Raw genomic sequence first — 18,959 nt, forward strand, 5'->3', positions numbered from 1 at the left:
TTGCAAGGGCATGTAGTGATAGGATGAGGGGCAATGGTTTGAAACTAGAGCAGGGCAGGTTTAGATCAGACATTAGTAAGAAGTTCTTCACTCTGAGGCTGGTGAGACCCTAGCACAGGTTGCCCAGAGAGGTGGTGGAGGCTCCATCCCTGGAGACATTCAAGGTCAGGCTTGATGAAGCTCTGAGCAGCCTGATCCAGTGAAAGGTGTCCCTGCTCACTGCAGGGGGATTGGATTAGATGGCCTCTGAAGCTCTCTGCCAACCTGATGCATTCTATGACCACCAGTGTCCATGAAGCCTCTGGCAGCCCAGCAAGCTCTGCTCTCCTTTGTTCAGCTAGCACAGGCATGTAGGGAACTGTTTGGGAATGGGGAAGCATTGATGGGTGTTCCCTAGGGAGGCTCACTGAGCTGGTCTATAGGTCTGTCAGGAATAATGTTGGGATCATTGCTCCTGTCTTGGACCAAGAGAGTAGATGAGCCGTTTCCTGGTAACTTCCAGCCCCACTTGCTGTGATTCCTTTAGTCTGTGCCATGGCATTGGGCACATTCAGGGCTCCAAGGTTTGTGTTTTGATTCGGCCAGTCCTGCGAGTGCTGTTATTTCAGTCTGCACATGGCTTATATAAGTTGGGTTTAGCTTGGTAAGGAGCCAACCTAAACCCAACAGTTGTCAGTCATCTCTAAATTGAGCTGTCGGCAAATTATATTTGCATTTATTTCATTAAGAGCACGTTGAACTGGTTTCAGATAGCACAAAGGTCACGGTGCAGTGTGATGTAACAGCCCGGCTGACAAACATCGTCCCTGTTTCACATGCTGAGGAGTTGAGCACCCGAGAGCAGCAGCCCCAGGTCTGGGTGCGGAGGCTCCGTGTGCAGCAGTGGGCACTGTCTCCAGGAAGGAAGAACATGTGGTGTGGGGCCACTACAGGAATGGAGTGAGGAAGAGCCTTGTTCAGAAGCCAGGGTAGACCGGATGAGCTTGGTCAACCTGGCATACCGTGAGGGGATACAACGGCTCTGTGGAAGGCAGGGAGCAGAAGCTCCTGGGAGGGGAGTGTGCCGTGAAGTCTGAAGGATGGACTTGGCTCAGGAGGTGGTGTATCTCAACTGTCCATCACTGAATCTAAGAGGAGTGATATGATTTTAGCACAGCTTTGCTTTACGAATGGCAAGTTGAGAATCTAAATTGTTTTAAGGTGAAGGGTGCTGAATTTATGAACAATATTATCTGGCATGTCCAGCCACTGACTTCAGAAGTCCTTACATAGGGATGCTTCCTGAACAAGAAACTCTTCCTGCTAAGAGCTTGAGCTGTTGCTAGTCTGCTTTTCCAAAAGTCAGGACCATTATTGTCAGATTTTTCAGGTCTCATCCAATGCCTGTGACATACCAGTGCAGAGTGGAAACTTCATGGAGAGGAACACTAAAAACCCAAACCAAAGTACTTCCTGTTTCAGAAGCCAGGAAGAAGGGCTCTCATTCTGCTCATGAGCTGTGGTGCCTCTCAGTGTATGCATCTACCCTTTTCTTTATAAATTTGCTTTTTGCTGGAGTTGTTGGAAAACTAACCCAAGTGTCTGATGGCAGCGGAGCCTTTAACTCAAGAGCAGGTACCACTCAGTGTAAGCTGCTGGCTGCTTACCCAGCACAGATCATGTAAGCTGTTCTTAAGTGAAGCGTTCTGTGTGAGTAAACTGTTGGACTTCCTCAGTGTGCAGCAGTGATGATGGTGCTTCAGCAGCTGGGATGCTGAAGCCTCAGACCAGAGCCCAACAAGGAGAGCAGGCAGCGTCACTATGTGGACCTGGTTCTTCATGTCTCGCTGCCCCCTGGGGTGTACCTTCCAGCCCCAAGTGATGAGCTCATACACGAACTGATCTTGGCATCATTATTGTACTGAGCTAGGTTTTATGGCAGTGGAAGAGGTGGTAGAGTGTTGATATGGATGTTTCCAGCTGTCTTTCAGATTTAGCTTTCTGCAGCCTACTTGTCCTGATTCTTCCTCCTTATGGTTTGTTTTTTTTAAATGTCACAATTGGAAAAAGGTTTTCAGTCAGTGTTTCTATGACTTAATTTGCAAGGGTAAGCACACATCATATGGGAAGCTTGCAGAATAAAGGAGCCTTCTCTCTATACTTCCTAGAAACACTCTGTTCGTGTTTGCCGAGGTCACTGTTTGTAAGGATGTGATCCTCCTGAGGACAGTGTGTCTGGTGTCATGCTAGATGCCACTCAGCGAAATCTGAAGACGTAGAGTTGGGACATAGATGGTAGGTTTTGGTGGGAGTAGAGTAAAAGAAAAGCAATGTTTAAATCTCATTAATGTCTAATTTTTGTCCAAGGCTAAACCACTGAGGTTAATGCTTGGCTTTGCAGAAAGCCTCATCTTGGTGGGGGGCGGGGGGCAGGTCCCTTGTTACTGGCTGGATCTGTATTTAGTGAAGCACCCAAGTAAATAGAAGAAATCATTGGTTATTAACTTAAGGTTGGTTAAGCGGGACAGTAGTAATAACAAAAGAGAAACTAATCTGATTTGTTGTAGCAGTAAACCAGCTCTGAAATGGTTACTGTGGTACTTTATGGTGAAGTGGGTTGTTTTTTCTGAGAACTCTATTGGGGAGAAGCTTGTTTTTGCTAGGCATTATTTTAACACATGATATTGTCTCTGTAAGGGCACAAAATGAGCTGCTTGTCCCTTCCTGCCTTTCTACCTTGATGTAGTGCAGGAATTGAATGAGAATGGTGTTCCTGTAGCAGCCGTGGTTGGTGCTTGTGAGCTGTGTCACCAACCTCACCCCTGTTCCTTATGAGCGCTGGCCTGTGGCCAGGACAACGCTACTGAGTCCTATGGGATGATGTTCCATATGCTCCCGTTTCAGGATAAAATTAAACCAGTGGACCTTGTCAGTGTTTTCTTAACCCAGAATGGGTCCTCGTGCTTCTGTTAACCACACACAAGTGGCTCTGTGTAGTATCGGCACGAATCGCTTCCACTGGTGATGCGCACCCTGCTCTGCAGGGTGATGCAGCGGCTGTGTGACTTGAACCCTACTTTGGCATGCAAAGGCTGATGGTATTAAACAAGTCAGATAAGAGTCAGGTGTCCAGACTGGTGCTGCCTGGCATGTTAACAGGGCAGCGATTTATAGGGCTCAGAGCTTGGAGGTATGGTTACCACCAGAAGGGAACAGGGATGCTACAGGCTTTCCTGCAAGACAAGCAGAGCTGTTGTGACCCAGTTTCTTTGTGTATCCCACCTTGCCTAGAAGATGGAGGATTTGATGGCAGGATGCCCAGGGATCGGAGAGAAGCATCTGGTCACTGTTTGGACACTCTGGGTGTGTGTTGGGCAGGCTGGATGGGTGTGACTGATACGGTGTGTTATGGGCTGGGCTCCGGCATGTGTGGGGAGAGTCCTGGGTGGAAACCCTGCCCAGAAGGACAACCCCAAGGAGTTCAGCCTAGCTGCGATTCCTCCCTGCGTCCTGCAGAAGTGTCACTTGGCAAAATTAGCATCTGTAAAATGCTGTGTGATCCCTGTGTGGCTGGGAAACAAACACTAATATGCTGCATGGCATTAGTAAGAAAGCTTCCAAACCAGTACAAAGGGGCAGGAATCCCTCGTGCTCCATGAGGACAAAGCCTGCTGATGGAGAGCTCTGTATGTGCACCAGGGTAAACAGCTGCCAGTTTGCATGGGCACTCGTGGATTTTTATTCTTTCTATAGTGTGTTTTTTGGAACCTTTTTTTGTACCTCTCACCTTGGCGTACGCATTGGCATGGGCTGAGACAGAAAAATGCAGAGAGTTTTTTCTGACTTGGGCTGCTTGTAGTGAAACTGCGGCACATGCTTTGAACTTGGGTGCACATGAGTGCATGGCTGCAGTTTTTAACGTATCGATGGGTTTTAAGGACAGCCCCGCCCTCTTATGAAAGCTCTTAAGGTATTTTCATGCTTTATTTGTGCTGTTTGTAGTGGCTTCTCACCTGAATTTTCTATGTGTGAAGGATGCATAAGGGAGGGTTTGGGAGGAATCGGGCAAGAATTGACATTTCTGATCACTTTACACATGAGTTGAATTACTCATAGATGTAAATTCAGTGATGTGCTCTTGATTGGCTGTACCTTCCACTAACTCAGGTTTTGCTGAAATCTCTATAGACACTGTGTAAAGAAGTAAACTATAAAAGAATGGATTCAAACCGAAGGCTGGACTCTTTAGTACTTTGTTTAAAGGAATGAAAATACTGAAATTGAGACCCATGAGTGAACACACGGAGACTCTGAACTCCCTTGGTGCTTTTTCACAGAGGAGACCATGTCACAGAATCACAAGGTTGGAAAAGGTCTTTAAGATCGAGTCCAACTGTTCCTGTCCTATGCTAAACCGTATCTCTAAGTACCTCATCTACCCTTTTTTTAAACACATTCAGGGATGGTGGCTCAACTCCCTCCCTGGGCAGCCTGTTCCATGTCCTGTCAACTCTTTCAGAGAAGACTTTTTTCCTAACATCTAACGTGAACCTGCCCTGGTGCAGCTTTGTGCTGTTTCCCCTTGTCCCATCTCCTGTCACCTTGCTGGAGAGACCATCACCCACCTCCCTACAGCTAATTGTAGGCGGTGATATGGTCACCTTATAAGGTGATAACATCCCTTCAGAAGCATTTAGTGCTGAACACACTTTCTTTGATTTCCCCAGGAAGCTCTTAAAATGATTCTTGGTGACAATTTGCCATCTTCTGTCCAAGCCTCATTTTTATTGCATCTGTATCATGACCTGGTCTTCCACATGGGCAGCTCCGTCGTCTGAGATGTTGAGATGGGGCTGCCCTGGCTTGGGCAAAGCTGAGTGAGTGTCATCACAATGGGCCTTTTACTGAGAAAGAGGCACACAGAGTCATTTGAGAGTGTCTGCTTTGCTTTTAATTTCAGTTAGTCTTGGACATCTTCCTGCAAGGATATATTCCTCTGTTTCCTTGTCCCAGGGCAGGCCAATTACTAGTCGTGTCCTGTGACAGGTGGGTAAATCCCACATTCCTTTTTCCCCTGTCAGCTCTGCAGACATCTGTGCTTTCATTTGAAACGGTCCGAGTACCATTTTTCCCCACGACTGAACAATAACTTGTTGACCGATGAAGCCCTTCTGTGTACTCACCTGTCGCTTATGCTGGGGACTGTGGGAAACGTGGGATTTACAGTCCTTACACTGAGCATCCATTCCTGCTGGCCATTAAAAAATGTCTTGCTCGAACTGCCGGTTCTCCATTGCAAGTAATTAAGCTGTTGTTTCCTACCAGGAAAAAGCTTTCATGCTGTGCAAGCCACAGGGACTTCAGAGACCAGCGCTGGCGGTCTTAAAAGGGTATTGATTGGTCTTTATTAATAGCAAAATCTCTAAGGAGAGATGAAATACCTGAATTTTGGGAAGCTTAAAGAACAATTGTAAAGCTTTTTTGTATCATATACAAACTAGACAGAGTTCCCAGGGTATTTTTCCTAACTTCTAGTAAAGCTTTTCACTCAGCTGTGTTTTGCTGTTAACTTTTACTGAGCAGAGACTGAGCTTTGGAAAAAGTAAAACCAACCCATACTTGACAAAAGTGTTTGCCAGCAATACTACTCCTCTAGTTTAGCATTTGTTGAACAATGGATCTTCAATCCTGAGATTTGCAGGCAGCGTGGATTGTCCTTAAGCAGCACCCAAGCACTCAAATCAGGTGGTGTCACTCAATATGATATTTATATGCAACATTGTGGGGTTGTTATTTAGTTGGAAGAGATTTTAATCTTTTTATTTACTAGAGGAGGGCAAACACTTCCGTAGTACCTTGTTAGTGCACTTGACTTGCCAATTTAAAAAGAGTTTTTGTTTGCTTTGTGTAGGAACGCACTGTTACAGAGTGTGCAGCTTAGCCCAGCTCAGCATCGGCACTGTGCACCTCCTTTGTGGGGGAGGTAATGGAGTAAAGCTGGCTCTGGCATTTTGTTCCTCTCTGCAGAGTTTTGGGAGGGAGGGAGAACAGAGAGCAAAGTGTCTGTATGTTCTAACTCGTAGTGGGCTTTATGAAGGTAGGAAATAATGTGATTATACAGCAAGCTTTTTCTGGCAAATAACATCTCTGCATTGGCAGTATCTTCTCTTTACCCTACTGATTGAAACCTGAGTTTAAAGCCCAGACTACCAGGCCATTTCTTTCCATAACCTAATCTTCCCATTTGAAAGTCTTAAGTATTCTGTTCTTGAAATCTTTCCAAAAATCCTATATATTTATCATGGTTTTCTGATTAATATTGCTTTCTGTAGGGCCTCTGAATGCCCACTGAGGTTTAAATACAGGATATTCCTTGCACCACACTATAAAATCTGTGCGTTGTCACAGCTCCAAGCTTGAACTGAGGTCAAGAAGTGTTTGGATGATGCCTTCAGTCCCAGGCTCTGGCTCGGGACTGAAGTGGCTCCTGTGTGGAGCCAGAAGCTGGATGACCCTTGTGGGTGCCTTCTAATGCAGGAGTTTCTGTGATTGTGACAGTGACTTGAGAAACACACCAGCTGTGAATCTGCAGTAGAAGGTGTGGGTAAAGGAATGAGTTTGGTTTGGTTTGAGTAGAATGTTAGGAGTTGGAAGGGACCTTGAAAGATCTAGTCCAACCCCCCTGCCAGAGCAGGATCACCAAGACTAAATCAGAGGAACGCATCCAGGTGGGTTTTGAATGTCTCCAGAGAAGGAGACTCCACAACCTTACCCCCTGCAGCTACATTGTGCAGACCTTGCCAGAGCTGCTGTTCTGGTGTGCCCGATGCCTGGCACCCGCTGATGCAAGCGTCCGGGTCTCTGTGACCTGTTGTCTTGATGCATCAGTGTTCTCTGGATTCTTTCTGAGTTTATCAGCATTGGTGAGGTGCATTCACAGTTCTCTATTGAAAAAAAAAAAAAGTTTCTTTATGCAAATTATTGAGGATATTGCTCTTTATACGTGGAACTTCTGTTTTGTGACCAATTACCCAATTTTAATCAGTTTATCTAAATGGGTATTTTCCATTTCATTCTTCTTCCTTAATGTGAAGCAAATGCATTGTAGAAATCTGAGTTTATTATGTCAATGCTATTACTTTTATCAACCCAAATGTTTAATCTCATTGGGAAAGGGTCTGTTTCTCATAAACCCCTGTCAATGTGACCCTTTGCTTTGCTGTTGAAGGGATAGGAAGGTGGATTTTAGCTGTTTGTGTGTTTTAGCTGATGAGCTGGTGCTGCTCTCTTGCAGTGTCACACTTTGCAGGAGGGAAAGCTGGGGAGGGGTGGTGGGGGGAAGAAAAAGGAAATATTTTGTTACAAATGTGATGATTTAGCTTAATTCTTAACCATTATGGGAGACATTGATTAACATATCCTGGCCAGGCACAGCGTGTTTGCCTCTGAGTGTTTTCTAACAGGTTGTCAAGTGGTGTTAGGAATGCACGAACCGTGACAGCCCTTCTCAGCATTTAAAAACCTTCCCAAGTAAGGCATTTCTGAACTCCAGATGAATGACTGCACAAGTGTTCAGGAGCAGGGATACCCCAGCCTGCGAAGTGGCTTTGTAGTGGTGAAAGATCCTGTCCCTGCTTTGCCAGAGTGTTGCAAGCAGGCCATGGGGAATGCTCGCATCCAGTCTCTGTGGTTGCAGCAGGAAAGATGGGCTCTTGGCTTCTCCCTGCGACTTCGCTCCATATCCCTCCCCCATATCTTCCCTTTTGAATCTTATTTCCAGCAGCAGTGAGCGGTTGGTCCCTTCTGGAGTGCTTTGGAGTAGGGCTGGAAGGAGAGCAGGGTGTTCCCGGGGCAGCTCCTGTGCCACTGAGATCTGACTTTCCAGGGGCATGACTTAAAGTTGGGTATTTGCAGGAACGTGGCCCTCTGCAAGGCTTTTTCTTTTTTTCTTTTCCAAAACAGAAACAGCAAGCCATATTACAGGACAATTTTCCTCTACTTCTTTCCAATGATATCCCCAAAAAGGTCAGTTCATGATGGGAGGCTGAGAAGTGATTGTGCATGGGAGAGGTGGCAGCCCCTCTTTTTTTGGAAAGACATTGCTTCTGCTTAGCAAGCACACAGCAAAGAGAAACACAAGGGGATTTCACCCCAGTATAAGGCAATTTTCAAATTCACTTATTTTGAGTAAGGAGAGAAGCTAAAAGACCAAAATGGGATGGCTTCTGTCTGTGTGCAAGCACCCTTCCGCTGCACCGGTCCGGAGCCAGGCTTTGCCTGTCATTACACCCACGTTATGCTGGGAAACACCAGCTCTGAGGGTGGCAGCGGCATCTCCACACGATGTGTCTCATCCTGAAGATGATTTTGAGTGGGCAGCAGGACTGGCATCTGTTCCCACTCCGGCCAGAGGGATCGAGCCACTGCTGAGGGATGGCTGGAGCTATGGATGGGTTCTGCACTGGGATAGTAATTCATAACCACAGTTACTAAAATAACAAAGCATCAGCCACTGGGCTTTGAGGTATCTGTGTCTTCTTTCCAAGTCTACCAGTTTAGAAGAACACATATTCTTCCAAACTCCTTAGGAATGAATGTGGAGGTAGGAAGGAGCCCAGTGCAGGTGGGATGCAGGACTGGGATCTGGGCATAGCAGAAGGTGGTTTTGTTTGAGGCATTATTAAGTCTTGTAGGGGTGGAGGTTTTGCATGCCCAGGTAACTGTTTATGGATGACGTGGAGTATATGAAGCAAAATGCTTTTTAGAAACATCAGGAACTGTTGCACAGACTTCAGTGACCACTGATTTCAGAAGTCAGTTCCAGAAAATACCAAATTCTCATTGATGTCTGGGCTTTTCTCCTTTCTGCATGAGCAGAAGTTATCTGTTGTCATAGATTTTGTCCAGCTTTTCACATATTTTGTTCATACTTTCCTTTGAAAAAATAACTTTGAGGCAAAGCCTGAGCTGTTTCTGGTATTTTGTCTAAAACTACAAGCTTATGTGGACCTTGTGAGGCACTGGTAATTAAGAAAGTTAATGGGGTGCTACCTGCAATTAATTCAATTGCTTGTGACAAGAACTTTTTTTAACCATAGGCTATCAGAGCTCAGTTGTTTTGAGAGGTTTTCATCTGCACAACATGGTCTCTGCCTACAGTGTTGGGCTTTTCAGGTGTTTTCATGGCTCTTGCATTGAGATTTGTGCTTTGAGATGTTGATTCCCCTTTGTTCAGTAGATGTGACTCTCACCTCTCTGCCATAAGACTTGGACATTTCCCTTAAGCAATTTAAAAAGTAGCAAGCTGTACTGGCTTCCAGCAAAAAAGCGAGCTCAGCTTTTCCTCTAGTGCCAGATTTAGCCAGAAAGTTCGAATCCAGCTCCTTGTTTGCTGTAGGTTTCCAGCAATGACTCAGGCGAATAAGTTAAACCTCTCTGAGCCTGCTCTGTGGCTCCTGCCCGTTGAATTGTGAGCATCCTCAGGGGCAAGGGCTGCTTTTGAGGTGGTTGGAAAGTGTGTTACTGCTGGGAAACCTCACAGGGCTTCTCTAATGCAGCTAACTAGTAGCTGTAACCCCGCCGAGGGTGACCTGATGAGGAAAAATGCTGGCTGAATGCTGATCTGGAATGAAGCTGTAAAGGGGTTTTTCCTGATTTGCGAGTTGTCTAACAGCATCTGATGTTTGTTTCCAGAAAGGGGATTTTCTGCTATAGGGTTGCTTTAAATGATAGGAGCTTAGAATTGGATGTGTGGAGGATGGCAACAAAGGGTCCTGAAGGCTAATTATGGCATAAGCATAATAATAGTAAAGGCACAGGGCTGGTACTGATGTACCAGGTACATGACAAGGTGCTACTTGGGTCATATCTTGAAGCTCTTCATGATCTGAACTGCAGCATGTCTGAACCAGTTCATGTTCCAGTTGCATCTGGGAGAAATCCTGGATGCTTCTGATTGGGGATTAGGCAAGTCTTGAAATACAAAAAGCAATTGTACTAAATGGCACTTGAAAGCTGGAGAGGGATGGTTCACAGGGGCATGAAGTGAGGGGGGGGAGTTACAGTTTTAAACTGAAGGAGAAGAGGTTTAGATTAGGTATAGGGCAAAAATATCATATTCTGAGGGTGAGGAGGCTGTGGCACAGAGTTCCTGGAGAAGCTGTGGCTGCCCCTGGATCCCTGGCAGGGTGCAAGGCCAGGTTTGATGGGGCTTTGGGCACCCTGGGCTAGTGGAGGGTGTCCCTGCCCATGGAGGAAGGGGGGCACTGGGGGGGGTCTGAGTGCCCTTCCCACCCAAACCAGTCTGGGATTCTAAATGAATAAAGCTCTTGTTTTAAATAAAAATAAACGTTGCTTTTCCCCTAAAATGTGTTATTTCCCCCTTTGCTTCTGGAGGCCTTTGAATTTTTAACATGAGAACTCTTTACAGACCCTAGTGAATTGATAGCTACCAGCCCATGTGTCCCAGGCTCTGTGTTGGAGCAAAGCAAACTTTTGGCTGGTGCTGCGGGTTGTCCTGCTGTGTGTCCCCACCAGGTTGGGTATCTCACTGTCAGACTGGGCAGTGTAGGGCAGACCAGAACTGCGCTTCTGCCTGTAAGCCCACTACAAACCAGTAAACAGCCACGCAGGAGAAAGCTGTCAGCAGAACCTCGTGCTCTTCTCGTATCTCAAGTCCATTGGTAGATGAGCAAACGTGCGGATCTGGCAGGCAGATGTGAAGATGCAGTGGCACAAACCCGTGTTCATTCTGTAGACTGAGATATTAGGGCTCTGTTCCTGCCTCAGAAATGCCTTTTCTTTGTCACTGATACAGGTAAGAGAAGTTGCCACTGCCACAGGAGAGGAGAGCTCTTTGCTTGCTCACTGAACTGCTGCCCTGTGCCCGTCTCCACCAGACAGACCTTACACTGTCCTTAAATGATGACTTTGTCCCCTTCAGCAAAATTCAGTAGCCATCTGTAAATGCAGCTGTGAGACATCAAGTGTTTAAAGAAACCCACCAAAACCCACCTGATGTTTATAGGCTAGCTGGGCACAGAAGTCCTTAGGACAAGGCATGAGTAAGTAGCAAGATACTTGACCTCAGTTGATAATCTTTCTTAGTCTCTTGCTTGTACAAATTTCAGAGTCTTAGTCAGAGCCCATATGGTACAACCTGGAGGAAACGATGCTTGGGGATGACTAACAAACGTGTTCCTGCTGTTGATTTGGGCAGTGCTCCAGAAATGTAATTCCTGAGATTTTTTTAACATGTTTTCTTACTGATTCCATTCTTTACTGTTGTTCCTCATTAAGGAACTTAAGGAAGGAATGGATTTTATCTTCACTGAGGGGAGTGTATGTCTGTCCTGCCTGCAACAAGGAGGGAGAAGCGGGCGTTTGATGAACAGAAATAGGACTTAGGGGTAGAGGATTCACCTCAGTGTTGCTTCCTGCTGCAGACACTGTTCTGCTCCCGTCTCTGAAGGGGTGTGGGATGTACTGATAGCAAGAGTATAAAATGGAATTAATTCTTTCTTCCTGAAGGAAGGGAATAGCTTTCAGTTGTTTGCTGCTTAAAACTGACTGTGCAGTTGCAATCTGATTTGCAACAGGAAAGCTAGGAAAATGAACGAAGAAACAGTAGCTTATACTGCACAGCTGCCTCTTACCATTTGCTTGGTATCTGCCTGTCAGATTGCCTCCCATAGTGAAGGATGTGCTGTACAGCCCCAAGCCAATGAATGCTTATGTATCTATAGGAAGGGTGTAGTAGTGGAGCTGTCGGCAGGCCAGGGTGTAGCTGTGAGTGCAGCTGGTGATGGTGTGCCCGAGACACACCGTGAGTACTGCTGCTGGGGCTCGTTCCTGCAGAAGCACGCCAGAATCGCTTCACTGCAGGAGCCCAGAGTGGCTGTAGTAATAAACTAGCAAGTTCTCATCACAGGGCTCAAGCAGCTGACCAGGGACCAGCGTGACTATGCTGGGGGCTGCCTTTTTAAATCAGCCTGGGTTGCCGGCTGTGCGGCAGTGGATGTGGTCTCCTGTGTGCCTTCACACTCTGGATGGCTTTGTGCTGGCATCGCTGCTGGGCACGACTCTGGTCGTGGTGTTGCTGTAGAATAGCAGGTGGCTGGTGGGTTTGCGCTGCGAATGCATTTGTGATGCTGATACATCTGAAGCTGTGGGAAAGCTCCGTGTTGCTGGGTCTGCTCCCTCGGGTGCTCAGACTGTGGCTGTGCTGCCACCAAAGCCTGCGCTGAAGCCTTTTAGGCTGACTGTTCTCTGCAGTTTATGGGGGTGAAGGAACAAGTTAAATGGATAGATTTTTAGCAGTTAGGCAAGCTGAGCAGCTGTCTCGCTTCTTGCTCGGCTCTGTTTAGCTTCAGTTGCTCTGCAAAAGCTGAACCAGCTCAGCATGATTGCTGTGGACTTTTGAAGGTTGAAGTTTATTTTAGAAACCTTGGTTCTAAGTAGTAGGCCTGAGAACCTTTCAATTATTTGCAGTGGATTTACGATGTCGCCTCTTGAGCCAGGAGTTTGTGTCCTGGCGAGGAGGGGAAGAGCTGAGAAGTTTGAATGCCTTAAAAGGAGATGGAGCATGTTAGGTATCCGTGAGCTAGCTCTGATATCTCTTGGATGGCATTGGGAAAAATGTTTCAGATCTTGGGGCAGCTCAGGATAGCAGCAGTGCCAGAAATGTGGCAGAGCAGACAGAACCATGACCTTGTTTATTGACTGGGTGTGATGCTGCTGCTGTGCTTGTGAGGCTGAGGAGGAGCGAGGCCAGCGCACGTACCTCAGCATCCCCAAGCTTGGTCGTTCCAGTGTGCAGTGGTGGTTGTGAGCATCTGCTGCTGCAGACAGCATGGTGGCTCAGGGCTCCTTGGGTGAACCTGGAAACTTTCTTCATTCCTCCAAATTTTGGTAAATTAAGGTTATGCAAAGTGATGCTTTAAATCCAGTTAAACAGATTAGTTTTATTTGGCATGACTTTTCCAAAGGGTTCTCTTCACCATCTTAAAATCTGACGTCCTACAGTTGGTTTGGGCTTGCACCCTTACCTTCAGCATAAGGGCACATGGCTGTGTGGATTACACAGATATCTCTGACCCCGGTGAAGATTTTTTCGGGTTTGGAATAAACCCTGACTGAGTCTTGCAGTTAAACATGTGGAAAACAGTTTGGTTCAGCCCTTCCAGAAACAGCTTGTGCTTTGGCCACCAGCTCACGGTCAGGTTCAGCCTGTCGGAGCTGGACAAGGTTGTGTGAGCCTGTACGGCACCTTCGCTGCCCTCTCCTCTCAGGAGTAATGCTGCGTCCAGGCTTTCTCCCGAGAAGGATGCTCAGCTATCGTTCTGATGGGGAAAAAAATGAAATCCAGATGTTTTCAAATGTTGTTACAGATAAAACAGGTATCTGTCTCCCAGGATTGCTTGGCTTGCTATTGTAGCACTTTGAGGGCCAGTCCATTTGAGCTGCTGTCTGAACTCAGTGTGTGGGATAGAGATAATGCGACTGTCTGTGGTGTCTGAAGGATATCTTTAAAAGTTACCCTTAAAATAGCAGTGGAAAATTTCTCGCAGCACTCAGAAGCCTGGAAATAAGAGTCAAGGGGTAGGGCATTACTTTTTTTTAATTATAAGGTTGTTAAAAAGCTGCTGGATCTGTGCTGCTGCCTTTCCCTTTCTCTGTTAGCCCCCACTCTGCTCCTGTCTTGCGCAAGGACTCGGTTCTTTTCCTCCTTCATAGCAGCGTGTCTGATTTATTCTGTGGGGTTTAAATTAGGAGGAAACTCAGCAGCAGGGGAAGAAGTGATGGATTTGAAAGCAATTTTCAGGCTCTTCTGTTCTGGCTCATTAGACAGCTGCCTTTTTTTAATATTAAAAAAAACAGCCTTACAAGGCCACAGTTGTTACCAAGTGGCTGGAATACCACCTCGCTGTGCCTCGCATTTGGCATGCTGCTGCCTGCCTATCGCTGCTGCTGGGCACAGGGTGCTCCCTCCTCCCCTGGGATCTGGGAATCCTTCAGATGGATGTCAAATGGAAATGCTCCCCCTGTGTGCACATGCTGACAGGGAAGCAGGTTTTCTATTTTTCATCATGGTTTTGACCTGGGTTTTCCTCTGGTGATGTCCCTGCATGAGGCTGACATGTCTGTGGCTGCGGCGCTTCTTGTCAGGGTGTGGAGCTTGTTGCGCTCGCAGGTAAGGGTGGGCTGTCACAGCGGCCTGAGCCCTCTGCATTCTGGTTTACATGTAAGCAGGGTGCCACTTCATTGCACCGTATAGATGCTATTGCATATGTTCTGAGAAGAGGAAAATGTCTGAGATTAACATATGGACCAGTTAATCCCAGTGACCTGTGAGCCTTTGACACAGTTGTACCTTTTATCAAACGGAAACAGGCTGAGGGGGAATCTCATCAATGCTGATAAATACTTGAGGGGTGGGGGTCAGGAGGATGGGGTTAGTCTTCTTTCAGTGGTGGCCAGGGACAGGACAAGAGGCCATGAGCACAAACTGGAATATAGGAAGTTCCACCTAAACATGAGGAGGAACTTCTTTCCTGGAAGGGTTGCAGAGCCCTGGGACAGGCTGCCCAGAGAGGCTCTGGAGTCTCCATCTCTGGAGACATTCAAAGCCCACCTGGACGCTGTCCTGTACAGACTGATTGGGGTGACCCTGCTCTGTGAGGGGGTTGGACTGGATGATCTCCAGAGGTCCCTGCCAACCCCCATCGTACTGTGAGTCTGTGGTTCTAATCAAAGGTTGAATGATGGCTTTAAATCCTTCCTTAGTCCACTTAACCTGAAAAATCAGGCAGAGCAGCAAACAAGCAGAAACATTTATGGGGCTTCTTGTTGTGGTGGTGTTATTATCATTGTGGGGTTTTTTTGAGGGAAGTATTGTTTGAACTTGCCCTCAAAGAACTAGGATGGGCTGGCCAGCCCAGTGCGGGTCCTGATGGGCACTGCTGTGTCGTCACTGATGGGGGTGAGTGAAGCCAGCAGTGGCTCAGCCATGGGGACATTGCTACCTGAAAACAAAATCCTACGTGTCCTCACCTCAGATAAGGAGCCTCAAAAACCAAGGCAGGAAGTAAATACCTACATGGTGAGCTGTGGGGCTGTTCATGTCACCTGGAATGTTAGCACTGTCCTATAGCCTAGCGCTGCACAGGCAGCCTCTGCTCGGTGGCAAGTCTTTGTCATCTTGACCCTGGATTTAAGGTGAGTGCCCTAGTTTGTACTCACTGTTTGTCTCTTACGTAAAAGATTTTATAATTGCTCTTGATATGGGCATAAACCAAATCTAGAATTCTGACTGCCCAACCACACCGTGCCTTAATTTTATTTTTGTCCGATCACTGCTAATGATGTCTCCTCTTGGATTGTAGGACAGAAAGCTCACAAAAGTGGAGAGGCAGAGGTTTAAAGAGGAAGCAGAAATGTTGAAAGGTCTGCAGCACCCCAACATCGTGCGGTTTTATGACTTCTGGGAATCCTGTGTAAAAGGCAAAAGATGCATCGTGCTGGTTACCGAATTGATGACCTCTGGAACGCTGAAGACGTAAGTACTGTGCTCCTGGCGAGGGGGCTAAGAATAGTGACAGGCATTTTTAGAAAAATCCTACTTTTGCATTCTGAAAAAAGGTGCCTCCAGATAAAAGAAAAAAAATAAAAAATGGAGCTGTTCTCTGGTGTCTGTCGTGTGTCCCCGTGTTTGAAGTACACTGATTCAGCAGGAAGAGGTTTGGTCTCCCTCTGTCCCCGCATTCCTGTTTCAGTTACGCAACTAGAAGCAGCTCCGTGTTCATCTCCCGCCTGCCACGTTTTCATTTGACAGCCTGTGGCTTTGGGATCGCTTTCGCGCTCGTGTTTGTGGGCTCTGTTGTAAAATTTGCTGTGAATAGCACTTGAATGGTAGAATCTCCTTCTGGAGCAGAAGGTGCTCTAGGTTATCCGCTAAACAATATTAATGAATAGCTTTTGGGTACTGACAGTCTTGTTAAGATTGATATCAAGCTCTTGGCAGGGACTCTGGATCAGATTTTCAGCCCTGATGGGAGCAGTGTGCATCGCTGCCTGTATCCAGGGTGCTGCTCTGCCAGTACATTAGCAGGCTTTATGTTCTCCCAAACAGTACCCTCCCTCCAGATGAGTGGTTTAGGTAAATGAAAAAAATGGAGGTGTGTGGTGCAGAGGTCAGTCCTGTGGTTAAAATGAAGCTTCAGTTGTCTTCCGATTCAAATATTGAGGCATGCTGAGGCTGCTCTCTGCACAAAGTGGATTGCTGTAGCATTAGACTTGCAAATATTTGGTTGTATTTGCACCAGAAATGCTTATTATTTTCCTCCCCAAAAATGAACGCTCTAATTCCTCCTTTGAAAAGATCTATTTCTTTCAATTTGTGGTATTTCTGAGCTGCTATTATGGCATCTAATAAGGGACTTTTATCCAGAACGGAGTTTCAGCTGTTAAAGCCCCTGAAATCTCTAATAATGCTTCATTTTCTTTATATGCACTTCTCTGTGTCTTTGTGCTGTAGGTATCTGAAGAGATTTAAAGTGATGAAACCCAAAGTCCTGCGTAGCTGGTGCCGGCAAATCCTGAAGGGTCTTCTTTTCTTGCACACAAGAACTCCACCGATAATTCACAGAGACTTAAAATGTGACAATATTTTTATTACTGGACCAACTGGATCTGTGAAAATAGGAGACTTGGGTCTGGCAACCCTCAAGAGAGCTTCGTTTGCCAAAAGTGTAATAGGTAATGCTCCTGTTCCCCATGGCTTCCTCCTGTTGGTATGCTGCTCGTCTTTTGAATCTCTTTCCCATTTTGCCTTTGTGTTTTTTTCACTTCTGGTTGGTATTAGTGATTAAAGGGGTTTGTGACCGTTCCCTCTATGCCACTGTAAAAATCTCCATCAGCAGGGAATGGTATTGTGACTTCCTCTTCTCCTTCATTCTGCAGCATGTTTTTTTTTCTTTGCTTTTTTGTTGTTTTGGGTTTTTTAAATTGAAATATCACTATTAATCCACAAATCCTGCTCATCTCTCCTTCAAAAGCAGCAGCAAGGATTCCCAGCAGCTTGTGTGCACTGTCCTTGTGGGAACAGGCAGGGGGAGAAAATGGGGAGGAGAGGGTCAGGAAAGGATGCCTGTTTCCTCCAGAATGGAGTTCTGCAGAAGCCTGGGAAAGCTCCCAGAGAAGCTGGCATAGGGACAGGACTTTTGTGGGAGGGTAGTCGTGCTCCATGACACCCCTTTGAGTTGGGCAGGGCGTTTCACCTTTGCAGAGAGGTCGTAGGGAAGCTGGTCTGGCCAGAACGGCTTATCCCAGTTTACTGGGGCATCAGCAAAATGGGCTGCTCTGCGGGCGACTGCAGAGCTCATCCCTGCCTCAGCGCCCTCCTGGCAGAGTTCGTCTGAAACGATATCTGCAACGGGCTAAAAATCAGGAGGTACCTGGGGTATGTGATAGCTGATGCCCTTGGGTGGAGTGTGAGAGCTTGGGTTTGCTTGAACTGGGGGGATGTCTTCTGAATGACAGCTGCTGAAGGACATCATTTCCTTGCAGAACATCCCGTGTGATGATCTCTGTGTAAATGCAGCGTTTCCCTGAATTCTCCAACAACTCATGTTTTCTTTTACCCCAGCTCCCATAGCAAGTCTCCCTTGTTCAAGTCTGGAGGTAGTAGCTCTAGGAGGCTGCAAATTCCTGAGAAATGATGCTGAAAGTGGGGGAAGTTGTCCTGTGCAGAGTCGGATTTCAGCTTACAGTATTAATAGAAATCAGATTCTAAGTAATCAGGGCTAGTGATAGTGCCAATCACTGTTCCCTTACTGTATATGAAAATAGCATCCCGTCTTTTGAGCAGCAGTTGCCTAAATAGTTATTTTTGCATCTCAGATTTCCAGAGATTCTAATACTTTGAAATTACTTGTGGAAAAGTATCAGCCTTAATGCTTACAGAGCCCAGTAACACTTAAGTCCAAATGACAGAAAGTTTGGATGTGTGCTTGGCTGCTGTGGATCTGCTTAACCTTGTTGATTTTAGTCAGTTTATATCTGTTAAGCTTCTCTAGGTTTTAACTTGCAGTATTTTTTTAATTGTTTTTTTCTCCCATTGAGGGTCAGTGTTTATTCACAGAATTTTTTGGGGTGGAATAACAGTTGTCTGTAGGACAAAATGGAATGATATCAGTAATTGTGATAGAAACTTGTGTAAAATCAGTTGCACAGTCAAAGCATGCTCATGCCTAAAGGAGATGTAATACTGAAAAGGGCTGCAGGTTGCTGGCGAGGTGCCTGTGTTCATTATGGCAATCTAACCGAGCTTACCTTTCTGTAGATGTATTTGCTTTAAAGGAATATTAGTAGCTGCAGTTTTACATGAGTCTGATCGGAATGAGGTCAGCATGGCTGAGGTCCAGTTCTTCCCTTGCTGTGATTGTGCCATCGCTGATGCTCGTCTGACCTTGCGGTGTATCTCTGCAGGGAGTTGAGCCAGGGCAGAACTCCTCCTGCCAAGGGGAGCTGAGTAGATGCTGAGCAGCTTTATGGCTGGGCAGTCTGTTTTGTTTAAGATTGCTTGTGTGTATTCCTTCCCACCCCTGAGGGACTGAGGGGGGGGAAATGTCATTTTTTGTGCTATTTTGGAATGGTGTCAAGAATTTCATTTGCTGCTAAGACCATTGCTCTCACATTTTCACATTTGCTTTAAATGCTCCATAATTCATGAGATTCCCTCCTGCCAATGAGTCTTGTTCCTTCTAAACCAAGGTAGCAGCTCCAAAAAACATTCCCTATCTGGCAGCTGTTAACCACTTCAGTCTGTGAGACAGCTGGGAGAGAAACTCAAAGAGCAGGTGCTAAATTAGGCTTAGCTTTCCTGACCTGGATTTGCTGATGTGCAGAGGCTGAAGGAGTTGAGTATCTTCGAGGTGGGAGGTATGTAAGGAGAGGGAGGTATCAATCCCAAATTGTGTAGA

The 18,959-nt window shown here is 46.3% G+C and overlaps 1 protein-coding gene across 1 annotated transcript in view; it reads left to right on the forward strand.

Moving 5' to 3' along the window:
• The window catches only part of WNK2 (WNK lysine deficient protein kinase 2), a gene marked incomplete at its 5' end in the record, with an annotated part of 101,781 nt that overhangs the window by 19,071 nt on the left and 63,751 nt on the right, over nt 1-18,959 (forward strand). Inside the window, 2 exons of the mRNA XM_084269567.1 lie at nt 15,363-15,535; nt 16,514-16,734. Coding sequence (XP_084125693.1) covers nt 15,363-15,535; nt 16,514-16,734 — 394 coding nt within the window. The remainder of the gene's footprint in view (nt 1-15,362; nt 15,536-16,513; nt 16,735-18,959) is intronic.

This window comes from Gallinula chloropus, assembly GCF_964237585.1.
Source record: "Gallinula chloropus genome assembly, chromosome: 12".
NCBI lineage: Eukaryota > Metazoa > Chordata > Aves > Gruiformes > Rallidae > Gallinula > Gallinula chloropus.